This window comes from Scatophagus argus, chromosome 7 (assembly GCF_020382885.2).
Source record: "Scatophagus argus isolate fScaArg1 chromosome 7, fScaArg1.pri, whole genome shotgun sequence".
Taxonomy (NCBI): Eukaryota; Metazoa; Chordata; class Actinopteri; family Scatophagidae; genus Scatophagus; species Scatophagus argus.
In genome coordinates, this window is record NC_058499.1 from 19,212,567 (window position 1) to 19,236,897 (window position 24,331).

At 41.4% G+C, this 24,331-nt stretch overlaps 1 protein-coding gene across 2 annotated transcripts in view; it reads left to right on the forward strand.

Moving 5' to 3' along the window:
* Nucleotides 1–3,758: 3,758 nt before the first annotated feature.
* The window catches only part of LOC124061552 (cat eye syndrome critical region protein 2 homolog), a 37,851-nt gene continuing 17,278 nt past the window's right edge, over nucleotides 3,759–24,331 (forward strand). The window contains exons 1-2 of one of the 2 annotated variants that reach the window (XM_046393471.1): nucleotides 3,759–4,054; nucleotides 21,732–21,826. In XM_046393471.1, coding sequence (XP_046249427.1) covers nucleotides 3,935–4,054; nucleotides 21,732–21,826 — 215 coding nt within the window. In that variant the 5' untranslated portion in view covers nucleotides 3,759–3,934. The remainder of the gene's footprint in view (nucleotides 4,055–21,731; nucleotides 21,827–24,331) is intronic. The other variant, XM_046393469.1, reaches the window with a different exon arrangement.

Here is a 24,331-nt window from a genome sequence, read left to right on the forward strand (position 1 = left end):
ACAGACACTGCAAGGAGAAACACCCACAATTATAACTCAGGATGTCTTGTTCCTGAGAATATATATACAGCATGAACAGCAACCAGAAAAAGGCTTCCCATCAGTAATGAGCTCTCTATTCAACAGTTGCAGTATTACATAATACCTCCAGGCACCCTGAATTCCACAAATGTTCACAGACTTGGAATAACTGCCAAGGTAACAGTAATATGCCAATACAGTTATCACTGTTTGGGGCTTTTATTTATTGACAAATATGTAAAAATAAGTGAATTAAGGACCTTAAGGTTATGTAAGTACATCAACAAAAAGAACATGTGACTACCACAGCAACCACCCATTGCTCCTAAACTATTTTTTTCATGTGCATTGATTGATGTATTGATTCTTCTTGATGGAAAAAACAATTACCATCAGTGATCATTTCACTCATCAACAGGGAAACTATTTCATTAAGTATTTCACTTTCACATTTAAAGCATTTAGTTACTCCATATACTGTTGCAGAAGCATAATGTTATTTGTGGTGAAAATAGAAAACTGCTTGTGGCCTATATGTCAATATGCTTCATTTATCTTTGTGATAAAGTGCCTGTTGATAAGTAAGAGGGTCATCAGCCAACACAGAATCGTCCAAGTGTCTGCCGCAATAGATAACTTTTCTCAACAGTTGGACTACTTCTTGTTTTGATATCTGCATTATGTCCTATAAGATATTTAGGTATATTTACTACTGTGTTACATCAGCTTCTCTGGGGCGGTGTGTGTGTGTGTGTGTCTTCCTCAAGCTCGGGCCCTCTACTAGAGGCCTGGGAGTTTGAGGGTTCTGCGCAGTATCTTAGCTGTTCCTAGGACTGTGCTCTTCTGGACAGCGACCACCAATGTTGTATTGTTGGAGCCACTCTTCCAGTTTGGGTGTCACAGCCCGCAGTGCCCCAATTACCACTGGCAGCACTATTGCTTTTAATCTTTTCTAGCTCCTTGGTATTTTTCAAGCTTCTCGTGTTCCTTCTTCTTGATATTGCTGTCGCTTGGGATCATGTCACATTTATTATCACTGCCTTTTTCCGTTGTTTGCAGGACACCACAGTGCCATTTTGTCGGTCTAGATCTGGAAGGATCTCAGCCTGATCATTCTCAACCACCTTGGGCGGCATCTTCCATTCTTCCAGCCCATACTCAGTGCAGATGTACCTGTATGCTATGCCAGCCACTTGGTTATGGCATTTCATGTAAACTGTTCCTGTCATCAAATGGCATCTTTACACATCCTGCACCTGGGGTCCTGTTTGGTGTGGTAGACCCCAGCCTCTAATGATCTTCCCCCTCCGTTCTGATGATCTGCCCTCTCTTTGGTACCTTCCTACTACACTTATCTAGTCCGACTGACATTCCGATGTCATTGCTTTAGATCCCGATGATATGGATCAGAGAGTCAATGTCTCACTCCCTCTTGGCAGACAGGTGATGTCATCTATATAGAGGAGGTGGCTGAAGGTTGCCCCACTTTGGAAATGGTATCTGTAACCCCTCTTAGTGATGATCTGGCTGAGGTAGCCCTTTTTTAATCACACCGCTTTGTAGTTCTGAGAGCTGACTGACTTCTCTCCCTTTTGCCCTGATCTTGGTCTCCTCATCAGTTTGCCCTAGTCCCCCAACAACTGATATGGCCCTTGTTGACCCAGGCAACATCCGAGGTAAGTCTTATTTGCTTGGTTTCGTTCATGCCTGAGGTAGGCAGAGAGCACGCAGCTGCTGATATTCATGATCCCTTGAAAATTAAGCCTGTTATAATTGGTGAACCCATAACCTTTCCTCTAGCGTTGCTATTATGCCATCAAATCCACTTTAGAGGCACCTGTCTGCTTGGTCACCAAGTATGTAAGTAGTAAGTAGTAGTAAGTAGCATCTTTTGGAAGAATAGTGTTTATCCCTCTAGAGTTCAGATACTTGTAGATTATATGCCAGTGGTTCAGATATTTGTGTTACATCTGCATTACTGGGGTGTAAATATGAACTTAGTTGTCAAGAAACATGAAAGCTACCGTGAACTCTACACAGCACAGTTTGTCTGTATTGTAATTCAAAACATGACATGGTGTTACAATGGAAAGCCTGGCTGAGCAGTGCCACCTTCAGGGCAAACATTACATTTTTTTCTGCCCAATTACTGCATAGAACCTAAAAATATGATTGGATGTAATAAAACTACAACATCAAGGCACTTTAGGTTTTTGACTTGATAATGTCTTGGTAATTCTGAAAGACAGTTTGTTGACATGTTAGCTATATTTATTCATTTAGTCATTTAGGTTAATGTTGACATTTAAATGCAAGTGTTTAAAATTTAAATGCACACAATATACCAAGTGTTTGATTTAATACAAGCTATGTGAGCAAAGTGTTTTATAAAGAAAAATACAAAAAAAGATGAAAAATACAAAAAGAGAACATTTAAAGAACGTACAAGTCAGCCTATTTTTTTTCTGATACTTGATTGCAGTTCAACTTTGTTCACAGTACATTGGTGTTGCTTTGTTGTTCTCATTGAAACACCTCAAGATAAGTGTAAGGTCTGATATCATGTGTTCTTTAAAAGAAGATAGGATTTAATAAGAGATACATTATGTAGACAAAGTATTGGGACATGTGACCATTACACCAACAGAGACTTTAATGACGTAGTATTCTAAATACGCAGACAGCTTTGCAGCTATAACAGCTTTCACTCTTTTTGGAAGGCTTTGTGCAAGATTTTGGAGTGTTTCTGTGGGAATTTTTGCCCATTCATGCAGTAGAGCATTTGTGAGGTCAGGCACTGATGTTGGACCAAAAGGCCTTTTTCCACAACAAACTCATCCAACCATGTCTTTATGGGCCTTACTTTATGCACTGGGGCACAGTCATGCTGGAATAGAAAAGGGCCTTCCCCAAACTGTTGCCACAAACTTGGAAGCATAGCATTGTCCAAAGATGTCCCTTCACTGGAAGCAAGTCCAGTCCAACCCCATGAGAAACAGCTCCATTAAGACGTGTGTCTGGATATGTTTTCTCTATACAGTGTATGTGCATGGGTATATAACTCTGAAAACTGACCTACAGATCAGAGTAGTGTTTTGTCACCCATTCTCCCCAAGCGTCACTGATGTCTCACAGCATGCACTTTTCACATATTGCGATGGGGGGAGCCCGTGTATTGTCCAAAACTTCCACCGTTTACAAGATATAAGTGCAGTTTGCGATTTATTGTACGCAACAACGACCCTTTAGGATTTAGGACTGATTGAAAAGTGTTTTTGTTGGAATTAAATCTAAGGGTGTTATGTTAAAACATTAATAATAGAAAGAAGAAAAGAAGAAGAAAATGAATAAGAATATAACAAAACTAATACAACTAATAATGAAAATACAATTCTTAAATCGCGAAACGCGCGTTGATTTCATTTCTACCAAGTTACCTGGCTCACACCTGGTTCTACTTCTTTTTATTTTTCATTTATTCACCATTCACAACCATTCCCTTTAAACGGCGGTCGCACAATCAAGGCGAATGGGTACTGTTTACTGTAGACTTTCGCTAGTACTACAAACAGACACATCCGATTACAAACATATTTAAAGTTAACGAGTTGTTGCTGTAAAAGATCAATATGTGCGACGATATAAACACTAATGACAGTGGGACGCAGTTTAAAATAAAGAGTTAAGTAACCACCTCCCCCCTCTTTCTCGTCGTACGGTGGTGTCGCCCTTCCCATCTGTTCAGCTCCGGTGAGACTCTGATTGAAACAGATTGTAGCAATGGCAACTGTCCGAACCGGACGGAAGCAGGAACTTTTGTCGTATTTGTAATGTTACAGGGACATTATAGACCGCTGAAGAAACTACTTTCTGATGTGAGAAACAAACGTTACACAATTTCTCCAATCCGAAAATGTCCCAGGGATGTACAGTTTCTGTGGAAGAAATCCAGTCTTGGTGGGAAGTCCCCGCCATAGCCCACTTCTGCTCGCTGTTCAGGACAGCGTTCAACCTTCCAGACTTTGAAATAGAGGTAAAAAAGAATTGTGATTGCTTTTAATAACATTGAATGTCTTTCATTACGGAAATGAAAAGTTGTTTGTGTCAGCTTTTTTGTCTATGTGGTCTGACGAGTACATTTTGCTTAACTAGTTATCTGGATAACCAGCTTGGCAGTGTCCTCTGAACTTCTCGTTCGTTAACGTTACTAAGGCAATCCGGTTAGGTAACGAGCTAGTCAGCTCGTTAGCTAGTCTGCTCGTTAGCACAGCTAAAAGCTAGCGTTAACTGCTAATTGATTGTCCCCGAAGTTGACAAAAGTCTTCAGCTGAATGTAGAATTCACGATACACGTTTATGGTCTGGTGTCCATAGTACTGTTAGATGTTGCTCCATATATAAGTATGTTCGGCTGTCCCTAAGTAACTTCAGATAGGGGTGCAGTTAGAAGAGAGCCATGTGCCACTCGTTTGTTTTCATTTGGCCAGAGGCTCATGTTTATACTAAAGAGCGACCTTAGTTGAGGTTACTTAAACAAAAAGGAAACGAGAGAATATAATTAGACTATGCTTGGAAAAAGTAACAAACCTGAAAGAAACTTTTGAACATTTAAGTGGTAACCTTGAATATATTTATGCGGCTGTAGAAAAGTGTTTATAGAGCGAAACGTCGCGCACTAACTCGACTCGTCCTTCTCAATGAATGGACTATGCTACTGTGTTTTGTTTATCTTTCTGTGATATAAAGTTACGTTCATGGCATGAGGTTCGAGTTTATTGTCTCGCAGTTACAAGCCATCTGGCTTGGGTAGCCATAGGGACGCAGATGCTCTTCAGGCATTGTTTGCTCGCCCAAGTCCTGTTTTGTTGCAAGAATCTATGATTTAAACGTTTGTTTCCGATCTAAATTGAGTACAGTGAGTTATAGACGTGAACTAAAACCGTCCCGTCTCTCTCTGTTCTGTCACTGAATAAACGCAATTTATTACACCACGATTACATAATTAACTTCATTACCGCCCTCCCTTGTTCTTTTAAATGTATTCATAGTTCACATAACAGCTCATTCCAACATGTATCTATGCAAGTGTTACATCGGAGTTATGGGAACTATTTAATCCATCGTGGTATTATTGCACTTTAAAGAAAATGGTAAGGTCAACATCACGCATCAGCAGTCTGCATCGCTCATTCATCCCCACCCCCTTCGGCAGAGAAACACACGTAGGCATCGCTTTGTTATTAAACGAGGTGCAGGGCAGATGGGGGAGCGCATTTCGCCTAGTTTACGTGAAAGTTTAGGCTCTTGCGCAGTTGCACTTCTCTTTAAGATAGGTTTGGATTTACGCGACAAACACATTATTGTTGAACCAGTCATCCAGTTACAAGGAACTAATCGGCCCAGCTTCTTGATTGTGTTTTTTTTTTGTTGTTGTTGTTTTCACTTGAAATGTTTTTATAAACCAAACATGGTTTGAGCCGTTCGCTTAAACACGAGGGTCTTTCTGCTGCTGCCCAGTGCAAAGGATGTAACCGCATCACTAAGCAGATCACATGTGCGGATACACCCCCTCAGCTGGATCTCGAGAAAATATTGAGATTGATGTAGTAGCCTCATACTTTGACATCTCAATCAGATACACACGTATTAAAGGTCATAGCTCCTTTGCTTCTAAGTATAATCATTTGTAGTTGCACTTAGCTAGGTAGTAATTGGTTTGATTGAAAGTCAAGTGAAGTTAATTTTATCTGTATAGCCCAATATCACAAATCAGCCTGCTTCTAGGGACTTTACAGTCTGTGCAGCACACAGCACCCTCTGTCCTTGGACTGTTGAAAGAATGTTTCTGAAAAATACTGAGTGTGTCCTATGAAGTGGTGGTGATGAAACCGCCACTTCTTATTATACTGTTTTGTGAGGGGAAACTAAATGCGTGATAATTGGTGCTGAGTTCATCTCATCTCATGTTGCATATTTGTGACATAAAATCCTCATTCAAATGAATGATCAGAATTTGGCATTGGTGTACTGGGACACATGATGATTCTGGCTGATATCAAAATAGTTGTGTAACATGAACTAAAGTATATGTTGTCGGGTTTAACAAACTGTTTCTCGACACACGTGATGAATGGCACTCCAATGTGTGAAACAAGAAATCATGTTTTTCTTGCTTTCTTTCCTTTATTTATATTTATAGTGGAATTTTTCTGTGTTGAATAAAGCAAATGTGCAATGTACAAAAAGTGGCTGTGGTAATATGGAGATTTTTATTCCACTAATTGCTTCAGGAAGAGCCCAGTCTGAGTTGCCATCTTGATCAGAGCAAACAAACAAACCATGAACTTTGCGCTGATTGTGGTCTCTCTCCCCTCGTCTTTTTATGGAAAGCACGTCACTCCTCATCCCGGCAACAAGCGTTCAGAGTGCTTGGAGCTCTGCTTTTGCACCTGTGTCCATCGTGCCATTTGGTGTCTACAGAGGACAATTGGAGAGATTTCAATCTTGGGAAGTCATGAAAATTAGGCAGTGCAGACCGCCTTAGTCCAACCTTCTGTCTTCTACACTGTGGATACAAGGAAGACTCTGCACTGCTCTTCATTTATGACAGTATTAAGATATCAGCTAGCATAGTCCTGTCCTATTAGTTTGGTTCTTTTTGCTCTGTGGCTTTTTAAATTCAAATATTCACACTGAATTCTGGCACTCCAGTCCTGTGAAACAGTAGTTGCAATGGCTTGTTCGATAGTCATAGTGAAAAGTTGGATCCAACATGTTTGCTTTCTGAGAACTTTGTGTAAGAGGAAACTGTCAGACAGACGTGTTTGTTTTGCTTAATGCCACATACCAGCAACAAGACAAGCTGGTCTGGGCACTGTTGCAATAGTGGCACTTTGGCCTGACTCTCATTTACCTTTGTCCTTGTCCTGACTTGTACAGTTTAATCTCCATGAAAACTGATGAGCCTTCTTTCAAGAAAGCTTCATTTTCTTTTTTTTCTTTGCTTAAGAGGTGCTCTTGGCTGTGTTTGTGTAAGAATAGTTGGGTAATGTCAGCCACCTCCAGTTGCAGTCCTATCTCTGGATGTATAGGTTGAATTACTGAAGAGTAAGGAGTGGAAAAAGGGGCAGGAAATGGCTGTCATTGGTCATGACAGAGTGAGGGGGTGTCAAGTGACTTTACCCTGTCCAGGGCTTTAGTGTCAACATTCTCTGACATACCATCAGTCCTTCTTGTGGACACAGCATCTTATATTGGCTGCTGACATCTTTGTTGGTGTCAGTCTTTGCCACTCTGTCCCTACTTTATAGATGGGGGTTAATGTTGTAGCTGCTCAGGGCCTCAAACAACCCTGCATATTGCGATCTTTCCACGGATTTCTTTGTTAGACATCTTATCTGGTTTTGTCCTTTGGTGTCAGCTTTGGGTGATGATGGGTGTGTTATGGCGATCAGCTATAAAGAGTAATTATTCTATCTATCTATCTATTTGATGATTACATCACATTAAAAACATTAAGCACAAGCTACATACATTTGAGTTTTTGCATGTTTTTCGAACAAGGAGTGGCAAATAAATATGAAAAGACACAATGGCCGATGCAACTGACTAAATGTGTATGGTAATAGTGTCACTGAAAGACCTTTCTTTTTCTTCACAATGGATACTTTTGTAATGAGTGCCGCATTTGGGACCACAGTGTTTTGTACCCTGTGAAACTGCTACCGGGGTGGATATTGACAAACTCAGTGATTCAGTCAGATACTACGGGTGTGAGACTGTTGGGGCAGCTTTTTTCTTTCTACGGTGCTGGTCAGTGATAATGGAGTCACCCCCATATCTCTTTGGCTAGCCTTACAGGACAGCCCCTTGCACATTGTTCCTTGGCTGATGCACTTCACTGTTGCTGGTTTCCATTTTCCTCAAGCTGCAGGGAACTCTGTGTGTGTGTGTGTGTGTGTACGAATGAAATGAGTGTGTGAGATGGAGAAGACAGAGAGAATGAGTGCGAGGCAAAGTGGAGAAAAATTAGCACATTAGTATAAAAAAAAATCAGTGATCTCCAGGAAGAAGGCCCAGGATCAACATGCCTGTCCCCTTTGCCTGGTCTTTTGTCTCTGTTTCGTATGCTTGGATTCTTCACTATGTATCGGTGAAGTGATGCTTGAAATCCCACAGCCAGCAGAGGCTGCAGACCTCTGTTGCTGGATCCTCAGTGACATACCCTTCATGGCTAGACATAGCCCTTCATGTCAAGGAACTCTGTTCCTGTCATCTTCCCTTGCCATGCAGCCTGTTTGGCACATTGTCTTACATTTATTCCATGTGTGTTCATCAGCTGCCTGTCATTATCCTGGTTTTGCCTCTTTGGAGATGTTCATTATTAAAATAATGATGAGCCAAGAATTTTTTTTAAGCCTTTAAATTGGATTTGTAGTTGTATTTTATCTTTTCCTGCACAAATTACCAACATAGCTCTTTGCAGTTTGCCATACTGTAGTTGGTGGTATGAAAACCCCCTCATTGTAATCTTCTGACTGTGGCAAACACATGAGCTTGTTTTATACTTTTAATTTGACAGGGATGATAGCGAAAATTTTAGTGAAACTTCTACTACTATACACTGAAGTGGCTCCTCAGAAGAGACTGGGCATCAAAATGATACAGCTTTTTAACTGTGCTAGTGGTGGCTCCATGCATGGCGATTTATTATTTTATTATTATTTATTTATTATATTATTTATTTACTGCATTTCGTTGCATCGTACTTGTACATGTGTAATGACAATAAAGTTGAATCTAATCTAATCTAATCTAATCTAATCTTATGTCAGTTGTTCCACCACATTGGGGGGGGGGCAGCCATGGCCTAGAGGTTGATCGAAATGTCGCTGGTTCGATTCCCCCACTGGACGGGCTGGAAAAATTTGAGTGTGGTGGAGTGATAATGTCCCAACCCCCCATTAGCTGGCTGATGTGCCCTTGAGCAAGGCACTTAACCCCAAATATATGCTCCCGGGGCGCTTGATGCTGCCCACTGCTCCTGTGTGTTTCACTGCATATTGCATGTGTGTGTGTTTCAATCAGTGATGGGTTAAATGCAGAGAAGTAATTTCCCAGTTTGGGATTAATAAAGTAACTTAAATTAAAAATTAAAAAAAAAATGTCCAAACTGAAACAATGGGGTAAAACAATCTTGCACATACTGTTGTGTTTTTCAGAGCATGTGTCCTTATGACTGTGGTGATCCCTTGACTTTTCCTTTTAATTTCTCCAATACATATGTCCAAATACCTGCAAAACAACAGGCATTCCGGTCATCCTCAGCTCTGCTTTGTGTTTAGTTTAGCCTAATAACATTTGTGACCTTAAATTTTAAAGTCATGGGTCATTTGGGTTATATCAGCTGTTCTTTTGCAGCAGGTCTGTTTTAAGTCATGTGCCGGAAGGTCTCAAGTTACAGGTATCGGACAAGAGCTTGTAGCAAGCCTGGTTTGAGAAGAATGTCACCTTCCATTCCCAAATGAACAAATACCACCCATATCAAATATTGTTTATCTATAAGACATCTTGTTTATGGTTTCACCCTGGTCAATGACATTTCAACATTGTTTCTCTCCAGTGCTGTTAACTGAATAACTGATCCAGAGTATTTTATATGCTGCTGTTTCTATTTTGACTGTTTCATTTACTTGCTTATTGTTGTTTTATCTGTTATACATGATCTCTCTTGCTTCGTGGGAGTTTTTTCCATATTAAAATTCAGTGCCAAAGTTGAACTTGAAACCAGAAATCAGTATTGACAGAAATGACTGTACCTCCAGTAGCATTTCCCTTTAACAGTTTGAAAAGAACAATTTCCTGTGGTATTATAAGAAATAACTTCCAGATAACGGTAATACAGTCTGCTAAGACAACCTGGAGCTTTCTGAATATTTACCCTCACAGACAATTTCATGGGCTGCGGATTTGTTAAGTTGTATTGATGTTAGGTAATGTTTTGAAGGATTATTTGTGATTGGCTAATTGATGTCTTTATGTCCACTTGGTTTCAGTTGTCTAAGTAGTAACTCCATGAGTGGTGATTTGGAACTTGAAATATTTGTCCTTGATGAAAACTAACTCTTAATTTTATGTGATTGTTGTATCGTTTGTGATGTTCGGACGATGTCCTGAGGCAAAGTGCCACAGCTATTGAAGTGCAGCGTGGAGCAATAGCAAATCTCCCCAGTGTCATTCTCATTTTTACACCTTCTATTCCTGTGTTTTTATTGTGTAGCCTGTTAAAGTTGTGGACTCAGTTAAAAAGTATTTACTGAACTTTTAAGGACCCCACACACCCATAGTCCTCCAATGTAGGTGTTTTCACTTGTGTTACCTAATTATACCCTCCCAAGGCTGTGTTTTTGTGTACAGACTGCCCTTGCTTGATGGCTTCCTCACACTCCTGTTAGTTTTGTTGCATCTGACATTTTACACCATTATCACTGTTGTTGGTTTATACATACGGTGAAATCTTGTAATTCTCAACAAAGCCACACCCAACTTCAACCCAACAATATGTCCAATCAGCCACAGTAATCACAAATACTTGTTTGGATGTGAAGTGCCTTTATGATCTTGGTCAGTTTTTCATTTTGTTTCAGCTCCTATTAATGGATTGTGAATGTATCTTCTAGCTCATCTACACATACCAAAGTCCTGCAACCAAGCTTCGTCTACGTCAACCCTTCTCCAAGGACTAGCCTCAGCTACCTCTCCCCAATCCCTATCCTCATTGCCATCACATGTCCCACTACTCTGTATCCATTAGCAGTCTCTCTACCCCATCCCCTCCCTGAGGCCCAGCAGTCGCTGTGTCCCTTAGCCCCAGCCCCTGGCATCACCATGACTAAACCCCAGATGGTGGTTCTTTTTTTCCTCTTCCCCCTGGAGGGTGGAGGCTCTCCACTCTGACTCGGTGCTAGCTGCTGCTGCTGCAGACCTTTAAGGAGGGGGGGGGGGGGCTCCATTTTTTGTAAAGCCCCCCGTGTGATTGTAAAAGGAGATTTAGGCCTATTAGATTTGGTAAATAAGCACGAGCAGGCTGCCTGTGAGCACGTCCTTGTTTCTGTTGTCTAGAAAGCAAATGGATTAGTGCGGAATAGGATCAAGGCTTAAGTGTTGCTCCATCATGGCCTAACTGCAGACAGTCGCACACTGATTCCCAGGTTTTTTTGGCTTATTACTGCAGATTGTGGTCACTTAATATTTGTCATCAAGCTGAGGAGCTTTGATATGATGGCCAAGAATGCTTGTGATCAAGCTATGTGACAGGATATCAGAAAAGGTTTGGAATTCAGTGATTTTTTTTTTTCTTTTCTATATAGTCACCACACCTTTGAGTGTATTTGCTGTGCTATGTAGACCATCATCATCAGGAATCTGTGGTTTGTGATTTATGATTTAAATAACTATTTATAGAACTATAACAGGATTTTTTTTGTTACCGTGATGTGAGAGGCTGTTGAGGGTTTTCAAAATTAAATGCATTAAGCTGGTTTACTGTGAGAGTAAAATTAAGATTCTTGATCCACGAAAAAATGTAATGCTCTTCAGCAATTTAATAAAAAAAAACATTGGTTATATAGATATGAATGCTCTTGACAAACCAAGGTAGGCACAGTGTCACAGAACTGGAACTGAAAGTGGCTGGCAAGCAAGACATAAACAAACCAGGAGATGCACTGTCAGACTAGAGACAGACAGACAGACTAGAGAGAGATGCACTCCAAACATCGGTATCACAACAACTTATTGCTACTGTTATTCACTCTTACTCACTCTTGTTTTCTTCCTCTTTTCATCAGCACAAGGTACAGTTAAGCTTTCTCTCATCAAAGTTGTTAACACTGACACACACTTTTACACAAAAGCGGGGCAAGGCACTTGTGTAATTTGTGGGGCCCTACACAGCTTATGTAATGAGTGTATAGGGCCTCCCATGTCTGGTTAGAGCTCTTTAAATGTCATTATGAGCAGTGTAAAAATATTGTTGCTTCATTATGAAACCTTGGCAGGACAAGTTACACTGTGGCTAAGTAAATTATGGGAAACACTGATATGTTTACTGCCAAGCCTAGACTGTGTTATCTCCTTTGTCAATTCCAGAGAAGAGATTGGAGTCCCCCACATAACAACAATGAGCCATCCCAGACCTGCACTGTTCACACATCCCTCGCATTTCCCTTTCTGTCTCTGTGTCCCTCCCACTGACACATCCCCATCTTATCCCTTCTTACAGCCTCACAGACACCAACCTCTGACACTCCTCTTTCCTGATCAGGCTACACATAATGCCTTCAAAACTCTTTCACACTCTGGGAGCACTCCGCAAAGATCAAGAACCTTTTTGCATGTCTTCTTTAATACCCTCCCTTACATGCATTGTGGGGGGAGGGGTGTGTAAGGCTACTGCCCCTCCCCCAGTTGTGATTGACAAGTGAGAGCAGCAGTACATGCATCAGATGGTTTCACATGGGGAGTGTGTGCACAGAGGGGGAGTTAGAGGGGCACATACACCAGGGTTTGTTTCAGCCAGCTCCATTGTTGTAGCTCCCCATGGTTCCCTCTCTCTGTCTCCAGTCTGGGGCAGCATCTCTCCAGTAAGACTTTCTCACTCTGTGCCTTCGGGGCTGGGTGTGAAGCAGAGATAAGAAAAGTGAGAAAAACAGGGTTAGAAGAACTTCACCAAACCAGATCTCATCCAGTGGGAGCGCTGGAAAACTTAGTGGAGTCACTGGTTAAGATACAGAATGTGTTTAGCTTGTCTTGAAACAGTGCTGTGTGTGTGAGAGATGCAACATCACAGCAAGATCAGGTAATAAATAAAGAAATTTATTCTGGAAAATATTGCTTTTTGTTCCTTATAGAGGACAGAGTATAGACAAAGAATGTAAATGTAAAGAGCGAAGGGAGCTTTGGGAATACAGACATTTTACAGAGCAATGCTACTGGAGAGTTGTCTGAGAGCTGGCACAAGGCCACACTTATGAGGGGTGTGGATCAGAGAGGTTTTAGTGGGGGGGCAGTCTGACAGTCACTTAGCTGACTACATGGACTGCAGGTGGCCAAAAGCTGAGCTAAAAAAAAATTTGGCTGCCACACTAAATGTGTCTCTCTTTACACAGCTTGCTTTCAAAATATTAGCCCAACTAGTGATGATGTGTAGGCTATTCTCTTGCTCTTACTGTCAGACCTATGACACTGTAATATGGAAATATTAGCTCTGTGTTGACATTAACATTGAGTTAGAACAGCCCTGCTTTCAAAAAAATCAACAGGTTGCACTGTTGGGGGCATGTTGGTTCAGTTACTGGTGATACGAAGAAACAATCCATGAATGTATAAAAGGTTTTCCTTTTTGAGCAATACATTCATGGCTTGTAAGTCAAAAAATACAAGTCGTTAAGGTGACAATCAGTGTATTTTCACCCAACAATTCTATGTAAATAGTAGAAATACAGCCTTGCCTTCCTGAGTGCTAATTCATTGCCTTTTAGCAAAAGTTGAAACAGGGTCAGCTTCGTTACGGATGATATGTTCTTTTATTTTTTGGCTTGAGCACTCTGCATTGGCTTCCCAGTTGCTTCCATGGTGGAGCCTTATTCAAATGAAGTAGAGGGGATTCACACTGAAAAATAGCACTGTGCTGAAACGAGGCAGGACGGTGTATTGCTTGAGGTGTCTTACTGAGACAGTTATATACGATCCAGTGAGTCCAATTGGAGTAACAAATTTAAGACTTATTACACAGATAATGTTGCACTGCAACTTTGTTGATTTTTTTTTTTTTTTTTTTGGAGTCTTATGCGCTAGCATGCTGGTTTGATTCAAATGGATTAGAGGGCTGGGTTTTTCACACAGGATTAATGTTAGTTCGGTGTGACCTAACTAGCTTTGGAGATATTGTGCTGTTGTTTTGAAATATGAGGACCTTGACACGCCAGGCTAACTTCTGAGTACTGGAGCAGCAAGACCCAACACTGTGTTGTCTCCCGTCTTCTCTTAAATGATGCATTTAAAAGTACAGTGTGCAGAAACAGAACATAATATGCTCGATTAAGATGAGTTATGCTTCACTTAGAAAACCGATGAGAACAGGCAGCAGTAGCAGCGGGCAGAGACAAAGCTGAGGTCAAGTTGGACAGTTTCCAGCTGCCTTCAGTCTGTACAGGAAGTCACACAAACACTCAGTTTCTGTTCTGCCTTTCTGATTCCAGTTTATTAAAATGTTATCAGATTCGTTTATCACTTTGTACACAGTCTCCTGTTGTTTTAGTTAACAGGGTAGCCTGTCAGAATGTTATACAAACAATCTGTAATTTCTGTTCACTATTCAACCCCCATTATTCACAAATTTAGCATCAAATCAATTTGCTGTATGTAAATGAGCTGTGCAGACCTTTCCCTCAAACAACATATAAAGTTGAAAACATTAATTGTTAAGCACAAAGGAAAGAACTATAAGACAATAGCTTTCATTATTGATCTGTCTGATATTTAGGCTGTCAGGGCTTCACAGCTGTACAGATGTTAGTTTTAGAATCTACCCATCCTACATTACCGAAAGGTTTTGTAGCTAAATACTTAAATAATACGCGGTATGCCGAGGACAATATTAATCTATTTAGTCCCCCTAACTGTTAAATTTCACCCTCAACCAGGCAACATAGTCAACAAAAGAACCTTCAAAATAAGACAAGTAAAATGAAAATACAACAAAATGAAAAGGTTCCATAAAACATATATTGTTGATCCAACATCTAAACCAATCAGACTTTGATCAGGATAAAACCTTTCTGGTCATGCCCAAGTTCTAAATACTGTGATCGCCTTGATCTCATGAGATTATCACTGCCCACGTGTGCATGATGCCGGAGCAAGCTGAGATCAAGTTGGACAGAAATCTAACAGACATGCATTGTGCACTGGTGATCGATTCCATGCAGGCCTGGTACATCTTGAACAAGTTTACTATTTATGTTGAGAATTTCCCTAAGAATGTAAGTGAGTAAATCTTTACCATAAATTGAGCCATGAAGGAGCATGTCCTCTACCATGGAGACGACCTTGTTGCTCTGCCATATTTCCACAGTAGCCCAGACAAAGCAAAACCCCTCTGGAGAGGGTCTTTCGCTTTTTTTCACTTTTTTAGCAGCCACCGTCAGTGAGGTGAGATGAGGAGTGTTTAGTTGATTGCAGTCCGCAACCATACCACTAGATGCAACTATATCTTACACACTACAAGCACTACACTCTCCAACTTCCTCTGATGCCAATTAAGCCTATTGAAAAAAATATTTGTCATTAGTGCAGATTTCTGAGCAGCAAACACAACAAGTTGTGTTTATTAGAAAGCAGCAAACATATCACAATATTTCTTTCCCATTGAACAGTGTCTCCAAAGTGTCACACTGTGAAAAGTGATACACTTGTTTTGTCAGTGTACCATTTAACATGTCAGAATTCAACAATTTTTCCAAAGGCTATTTTTGTTTGGTTATTTATCCTCTCCTCCTGTCAAGTAGGAGTTCCTCCTCGTATCTGTGTGTTTTGACTTCAAGACTGCAAGCCCCATCTGCTTCATGTTGTTTTCTCCGTTTCAAGACTCCACCCTCTGTTGTCCACAACCACACTGGTCAGGGACTATTTTTTTCTCCTCTGAGCCAGCAGGCTGAATTTTTACAGTCTATTTGTGTGTATGTGTATGCAGGTGCATGTTTGTATAGTCAGAGGATGGGACCACAGGGGTGTCAACTGAAGCAGAGGAAGCTTCATTTTATATAGGGAAGTTGATGATGTGGTTTCCTCAGAGCTGGCAGTGTAATTCTGTAAGGTGCTGGGCTGCAGTGGGTGGCCTCCCATCTCCTGTGCTTCATGGTCTTCTCCCCCATAGCCAGTGAGCTAGGCCAAGGTAAAGGACCTCAGTCTGTGTGGAGGGAGCTAGGCTCAGGAAGGATCTGCTCACCGCCCATCCCTCACCCCCACACAGTCTCTTGTCCACTTGTCCCTTCATATAACCCAGCCTCCTGTCTCACCTGGCCCTGACATTGACACTATAATAACATTGAGTTGAAAATTGAGACTGATCTTCCAGTGGTGTAGTGTATGAACTATATTTAGTGTTTGTCACTCTTCCCTCGTGATAGAGCAGCTCATTTAGACCAGTCTCAAGTTGTTCTTCCTGTTCACATATTTTCATGAACAAATGGCATCATCACCTGAGGACTCTAATTGTTTGAATGTGCCCTAGTTAAGGCAGGTGTGAAGGGCACTGCTTTTCACACTGGCTATAACAAACATGTTTTTAGTCAAGAATGACTACGTGGATAAATCAGCCAACAGGTTCTTGTTTTGGTATGTCAGTCAGATGTGTCTGGCAGCAACTCAAAGATGTTGATGCTTTCCTCTGATGATCAGATGAACGGTACATCCTGAGGATGCGAGGGCGTTTTCCTGTGGTGTTATGGCTGTGTATGCATGTTTGTCATGTGGCAGGAGGTGGTTACGTATGGGGGAGGAGGGTGTTGTCAGATGATGGCTCCTGGAGGAACCATGTGTGAGATGAAAGTGGGAGGGGAGTGGGGGAGGAAGAAATAAAGAAAGAAGCAAAGGAGAGGAAGAGAGGAATCTTTACACAACAAACAGGCCTCCCTTCCCCCTCTAGCTAGCTGCGCACACATCCTCCAACTGTTGGTGATATAGACCCCGGAGGAGCTGTTAACGGCAGCGGCATGGAAAGTGTCTGCTGTGAGCTTGGCCAGAGAGGCCAACCCCCTGATACCATTGGCTCTGTGGATCTGCCACAACCTTGGAGCTGCTGATACAAACGTTGCCACTATGCTTATCACATCTCTCTCTCTCTCTCCCACTCACTCTCTCTCTCACTCACACTCTCTCTCTCTCTATCACTCACTCTCACACACACTTGCAGCCTGCATTGGCCATTGGCCAGAAACACACACACACACACACACACACACACACTTTATCCTCATTTTTCTTTCTCTGCAGATATGAATTGGGACACATGATGGGGCCATTTGTGTCCATAGAGAAAAGCACATTCACTTTTATCTGAAAATGCAGATGGTCTGTTTTGCCTTGATGTCAGTTTAGCCTTGATGTCTGCTTTCTTTTAAAAAGTCTGGTCTTCTTCTCCTCTCGGTTGATTCATGTCTTCTCATATTGTAATCTTAAGTCAAATAGAAACTTCTTAAATTTGGCTTTGTTAAACACCTTTCATATAGCAATTACACACATGATGGACGTTTACTGAATGCACATTGCACCCATTCTTGCTCGACAGCTGTCACAGGTTAATCTTTGGTTGTCATGAAGGTACACCTTCTCTACACACTCGACTGCAGTGCAGTGCTGTACATTTCACTTGTAAACCATGGACTCACAAAGAAATACCCTGCATCAGTTATTTTGATTTTCACATCTCTTAAACACACCTTGTTCTCTTGCTAGCTGTGCATACTCTCTGTTTCTCTCCCCCCTCTCTCTCTCTCTCTTGTTCTTTCTTTTTGGAGAGTCTGTTAAATAACATTTAGACAATATCATTAAATTCTTTCCATTCCCAACAGAGATGCATTTTCACCATAGCCAGGCGTGCAACAAAGTGTCTGACCCATATTTAAGGATGGTCACAGTTGAGAGTTGAATGACACAAACTGACCCATTCAGATAAACAGAGCATATATCACATACGCTGACCTGAATGAGGAGTTACCTACAAGTAAACCAGAGTCTATGCAAGAGTGAGCTAATAAAGAATATTTTGAGATAGATAGATAGGTACTTTATTGATCCCGGGGGAAATTCAAGAGCTTTTTATATGGGGAATTTTTTTATACCCAGAGTAAAAGCTACTCTTGGCTTATTACTCAATGAAAGGACTGGTCTCAGTAAACAGGTGCACTTCATACCTGTAGGAATTTTTGGAATTTTGAAAGCACTTTGCCAGTAAGTTGTCATGTGCAAATAGGCAGCCAACAACACAGTAGCACTAGTAGGTGAGAAAATTTTGGCATTTTATTCTGTTATTCTTAGGTGTGACAGGACCTTGTGAGAATGAGTAAATTTTCGAGCTGTTTTGACACCACACATGTTACGTCTTGTGCTGTTTGACATTGTATTGAATAGATCTATTGGTGAGGCAGTACCTCAAACATCTGAGTAGAGATTTTCAGTCTAGATGCTGCTTTATTTTTCTCACCATGTTTTTAAATAATTTTGGGAGTCTCAATGTCAGTCACATTCTCCTGCACTGCCCTTGGCTACAGTGAAGTCAGCAACTGCCTGGACTGGGGACAGTGTGTGGAGGAAGGGGGGAGATAAGGAGTACAGGCAGTGGAAAAGAGTGGGGTGGAGAGTGGAGCAAGGGTGTTATCAGGGGAATAATAGAATGCCTCAGAGTCCATCATACACACTGGGCAGCAGGACGGGGGGGGGGGGGGGGTAGTGTGGAAGAGACGAAGAAGAGGTTAAGCCAGTGAGGGAAACGGCAGGGGATTTGGGTGAGAGAAGTGGCAAATACCTTTAGGGTGAATTACTGATTGCGAGCACGGCCCACAGAGAGGCTGTGGTGATGACACACCTTTTGACTAAGCCTTGACTCACCCTTCAGTCTTTGTCCCTGTGTGTGAATACGAATAGCCTGTTTTGTTCACTGCAGTAGCTTAGTGATAAATCTGACACTTAAGCACCATGATTTATACTCTTTATAGCTAACACTCATCCAACTCTCTTATCTTCAAGTCCCATTGATCATTAATGGGAAGAAGTCAAAGTACTATGCCATGTTTATTCTGTAGAGACATGTACATGTATGAATGTCTGTCAAAGTGTGTGTTTTTGTTTGTTGTAGACTATGTTTGCTAAAGGGTGTGAGTTGTGTCCTTGTAGTGTATTAGTTTGGTTAGTATTTTTTAGTGTGTATGTGCTTACAGAGGGGAAAGGTTCCCACAGGACGTGTCCAGCTGCAGCAGTGTCCCTTGCAGCCTTTCATCAAACTGAGTGTTTGTTAGCACCAAGCCACATAGGGATTGGGTGGCTGGATGGATGGCTGAAGAAAGGGCACACACATATTACATTAATTCCCTTTCCCTCTGCCATCTGAGATGCTGTGTGGAACTTCAAAGGTGAAGCAGGGTGGTGTTAATCCAGGGGCTGTAGCAAGCCCTCTACTCCGCTGTGCTGTACTCAACACTCAACTCAACTCTTCCCCCAGCCCTGGCCCCCAGCTTTTTGTAAGTGCGATCAAAGTGCAGTCTGTCTCTGATGGATGGGCTCACTCTGGCCCAGAGGCTGCCTGACAGGGATTCAAGAAGTGGAAGCATGACACAGGATGTCTTGGCATCCTATGCACATGTGCTTGTACATGCAGAGATGCTTGCAGTATCTTTCTGTCCTTTATTGATAAGAGCTAATGGCTATGAAAGGTTTCTACAGCTGGATAACAAGCATACAGTGTTGTCAAGGTTGTGCTTCGTTTGTCTTGGGCTAGTACACTTTATAGTGCCGTGGCTTAGGAAGGTATGCCAGTCAGATCTCAAGATTTAAGGGAAAACTGTACAATATAAGTCCTTCAAATCATTGTTGTTCACATTACTGTGAAAAAATAGTTTTATGTTCAGTGTTGCTGTATTATGAAATGAAGAACCATGTGATTTTTGTACTGACCACCTAATTGTCAGCACACCCGAATTCTGTTTTTCTTAATTAACATTTTTCTTTACCTGAAGGTATCAGAATCAGAATCAGAATTCCTTTATTTATCCCCGAAGGGAAATTCTTTTTTGTACAGACATTGCACTTGCAGTATTCCCGACCAAGAAAGAAAAGTGAAAGGTATAAAAATAGGATAAACAAAACAAGATAAGTATAAATCTAAAATCTAAAAGTACAGGTATTTACATGTGTTCAAAATTTTTAAAAAATACAGGTATGTACATGTGTTAAAAACAATATATACATTGTATATATAAAGTAAGTGTATGAAGGCAAACATCTCAGCCATTTGCTGTGCCACTGTTTGACAGGGCATGACACTTATCATGGCAAGGCAGGAATTGTGTTGGGTAAATTGTGTTGCTACTTTAAGACATAACATATCATCTGCTTTGGTTGTGACTCTGGCCTTATTCTCATATACACACACCAGTTCCATAGCCTCAGATCCTCCTGTTAAAGTCTCTTAATGTTAAAACTACATTACAATCACATTTGTCACTTTGAGTATTTTGGTGTGCAGGCTTTTGAATTGTTCATTAAAATAGGCTCATAAAACTTAATGAGCTGCTCCTCCTTTGTGTGATGAGAGGTAGCTGATTTTTATCTCCTGTCATCAAGCTTGCTCTCCTGGTATGTGTCTATAGTAGTGTGAATCAGAGCAAGTATCTGACTGGCTTGAGTTTTGTCTTATACTCTCTTCTAACCAAAAGTCGAAATATCCTGTTTTTCAACTTCTTTCTTAACCCTTTGGCTGTCTCCCCCCTCCCTCCTCCTCCTCCTCGTCCTTTTCGTCTTCTGTTTTTCATCGTGCTGACTTGCTGGCTCCTAGCTTCCGTCGTTCTCCATGGCCAGGAGGTGTGTACGCTGACCTTTGGTGACTCCTGAGCTCAACCAGGTTCCTCTAGAGAGAGGCAGTCTGAGAGGGAATGAGTGAGCACCTAGTTATTAAACATACCTCCTTGTCTTGAGATAATTTTGGACCTTTTTTTCCTTATGAATCTGTAGTAGTACTTTTGTGAATGTTTATGAGAAAGAGGAAAGCGGCACAGAGAGAAGCGATGGATCTGTTTTTAGTGTGAGAGCAAGGACCGGGAGGGGTAAGGAGTGGTCAGCTGCAGTCAGTCATGTTCTTTTTCTGAAGAGTGACTGGTTGGACTTCAGCCTAAAGGGGCTGCTTTGCATCCTGAAAAAGGGGGCTTTAAGTGAAATGGACACTTAGCTGACGGAGCACTTTGCATTTGCATTTCTGCCCTTTCGGCCTCATGTTCCCCCTCTCTCCCCTCCTGTTCTACTCCAGAGCCTTTGGGTATCACTGGGGAGAGCAGTGCATGCTGGGAAGCTGTGTGGGGTGCTGTGTCTTGGTTGGTCAGCAGAGGAGAAGAGGGGGCATGGTGCATTGCAGCTCGAGGCCCCTGCTGCCTGCCATCGCTCCTTGGTGCTTTCAGGTCCTTTAGAGTTTGCTCTGCCGGTTACTGCCGCTTCATAAAACCTCAATGACTGAAACACAATGCCAGGCAGGAGAGTGGTCATGGCTGAACTTGAACCTCAGCTCTAGCCAAACAACCACTGACAAACCAAGGAGTCCTAATCAGACAACTTGCAAATTCCATGCACCCCTCCTGCCATCCTCCTCCACTATCTTACCTTACAATACTGATATGCTGAGAACTTCAGTTAATATATTTTTTTTTCCTTTTCTTTTGTTGCATCATTTTACAGCTGAGCCGTTGCCTTTTGTTATGTGACTCTGACAGCTGACAGCTATTCGATTGATCAAAAATTAGCTGTGTTTAGCTCATCATTCAATGTTTGTAATACGTAATTTTGTAACTTTTCACCACTATCTCTGGTCTGTTAAGTAAAAGCACTGGCAGAGTTGTTCACATGATGTCCACTGACCATACTGATTCCTTTGTTGTGTGTGTCCAGGAGCTGGAGAAAGCCCTGTCAGTGCAGGACTTGGACTTCCTTGGGGACCTCATTGCTTGTCTGCTGCAGGGATGCTACCAGCGCAATGACATCACGTAAGTATAGAACAAAAGAAAATAATCTGGTGTGTTAGCCAAGTCTGTTAAAAGTAATGCCACTGCAACCTTAAGTCTTTTTGTTTCATGGTATCTACAATAGATGGATGAGGTGAGCCATGGTTGATAAAATTATACTTAAAACTTAAGTTGTTTATTTAAGCAGTTTAAAAATGTTATCCCATCAACTGACCAGCTGCAAATTTAGTTGTTCATGAGTCATATCTCCAGAACATATTACCAGTAAGTTAAAAATTAACAGTATTAACAGCAGTTTTTTATCTCTCCAATTGGGGCTGGGAACGAATCATTAGAAATTTTGTGCTAAACTACTGAGCGGAAGCCTTTGTTTTGAAATATGATTAATTTTTTTCCATAGTAAATCCGTTTCATATAACAGATCAAGCTGAAGTTTTAGATCTTTAAACATAAGCAGCCATAACTGAAACAAGAACACAAAATAGTTCAAATGAAAAACATTTCAACTGAAATATAACTTAAAGTATTTGATGATATAATAAGTAAACAAGGTTATGAATCTGACCAGGAATTTGGTACTATCCTATCTACTAATGTCCGGATTTCAGTTGTAAACCTGCACAGAAATAGGTTTTACAGATCTCTGTTCAGGTCTTAAACATGCCAGAACCAGAAGAGTTGAAGCATGTCCTGCTATTTTTAAATAAAATATCACACAAGGCACAATGGAAAACAATCAGTTAATATGGTTTGATTTGTAGCTGCCAAAATAAAACCAGTAGTTTCTCCACTTTCAGATTAGTCATAGCTCCCAGAAGCCTTGAGTCACCTACACAATGACTCGCTGAGGAGTCAGAATTTACTCACCATATGGTGAGTCTGTGGTGAAATCATGCTCTGCTACTATCACGACGTGAAAACGGCATAACCACTGAAACTTGTTTCTCCCCCGTGATCAAATGGTAGGAGAAAGTGAGTATATAGCAGAGGTTGTTTTTCAAATCCTCATATGTGTCTAATTTCTCATGGGGCTTCCCCCTTCATACACCTCCTACTCTAGCCCATTATTAGGAAGTAGAATAGTGGTACCAGTGAACCGATAAGCAGAGAGGCAGAAATGATCCAGTTTTTCCACCCAGGCAACCGGTAACTGGAGGACAACCTGCTTTATTGGACTGGACAGGCGCTGGCATCCTGGGGGTGGCTGCTCAGCACTGGCCTTTCACAGAGCTGCCCTTTTCATCCGCACGTGTTAAACGCTCTGCCGGAGCAGGGGAGAGGAGGGAGGGAGGATGTTGGAGAGAACCAGGGACAGAATGTGGGAGAGAGATGGGGTAGTGGGGAGGGGGTTGCCTGCAGCTGTGTGAAAAGTGCATACTGCTCTTTCAAGATAAGCCATTTTTTTCTGTCCCTCTTTCTCTGTGCAGTTGCATAGATGCTCACCCCTGCCCCAAGTACTTGTTCTGTTCATCTGAGTTGGAGCTGAAAGGTACAGATTAATCGGCTAGACCTGAACCGGAACCAACATTTATTTACCAGCTCCCACTCCTAGCGGAGATACAGTCCCACTCCCATTCAAAGAAACAAGTCTTTTTTTCACAGCTCCAGCTTTTCTGTCTTCACAAGCCACTATGGTAGCTCTAACTTTGTCTATTTCCTGAGATGTGCGTTACAAAAAGAAACATGGTGTGCTGGCTTTACAATGTGTGCAACAGCATTTGCAATTAAACTGGTTGCATTTATTCATACTCACAGATTTCAGTGGACCCAAAAGTCCCTTGGTGTATCTGGTTTGTTTTTTATTATTTGATTTATTAAGTATCATATGGGTGTTAATGCTTCAGAATACAAAGACATTTTGGGCAATATTGTGCTCACAGTTAGGGGAAGGCCCTTTTCTATTTCAGCATGACTGTGCCCCAGTGCAAGACATGGGTGGATGAGTTTGGTGTGAAGAACTTGACTGGCCCACACAGAGCCCTGACCTCAACCCCATCAAACATCTTTGGAATGAAATGGAATATGTGTGTGTGTTTGTGTGTGTATGTATAGTTTCACATGGCTTTAGAGAGAATGCGCCTACCTGACTTACTAATGATCACTTGTGAAACAAACTAAGGAAATAACAATTGCTTCAAAACAAAGTGCAATAAACCACAAGTCAAATGTAGGGCAGATATAAGACATGTACTAAACCCACAGAAAGTAAACTGCTCTGTATCAACTGTCTATACTAGGAAAAATATGAAGGATCTTAGGTGGAGAAAATAGGAGTCATTCTGCCGCAGAATGGCTTATTTTTCTTATTCTGCCAAGCAAAAAAATAGAATTGATGCAGACACCCACAATGACAGATACAGGAAGACAACGCATCAACAAATGATCGAAGTGATAATATAATGGTACATCAACCACAAGAATGTTAGCTGCTGATTCCTGTATAAGTACACCTAGTACTTTCATGAGCAGTTCCAGATAAAAAAAAAAAAGATTAATTGTGTTGCTAGATTTCCTAGCCTGCAGTGG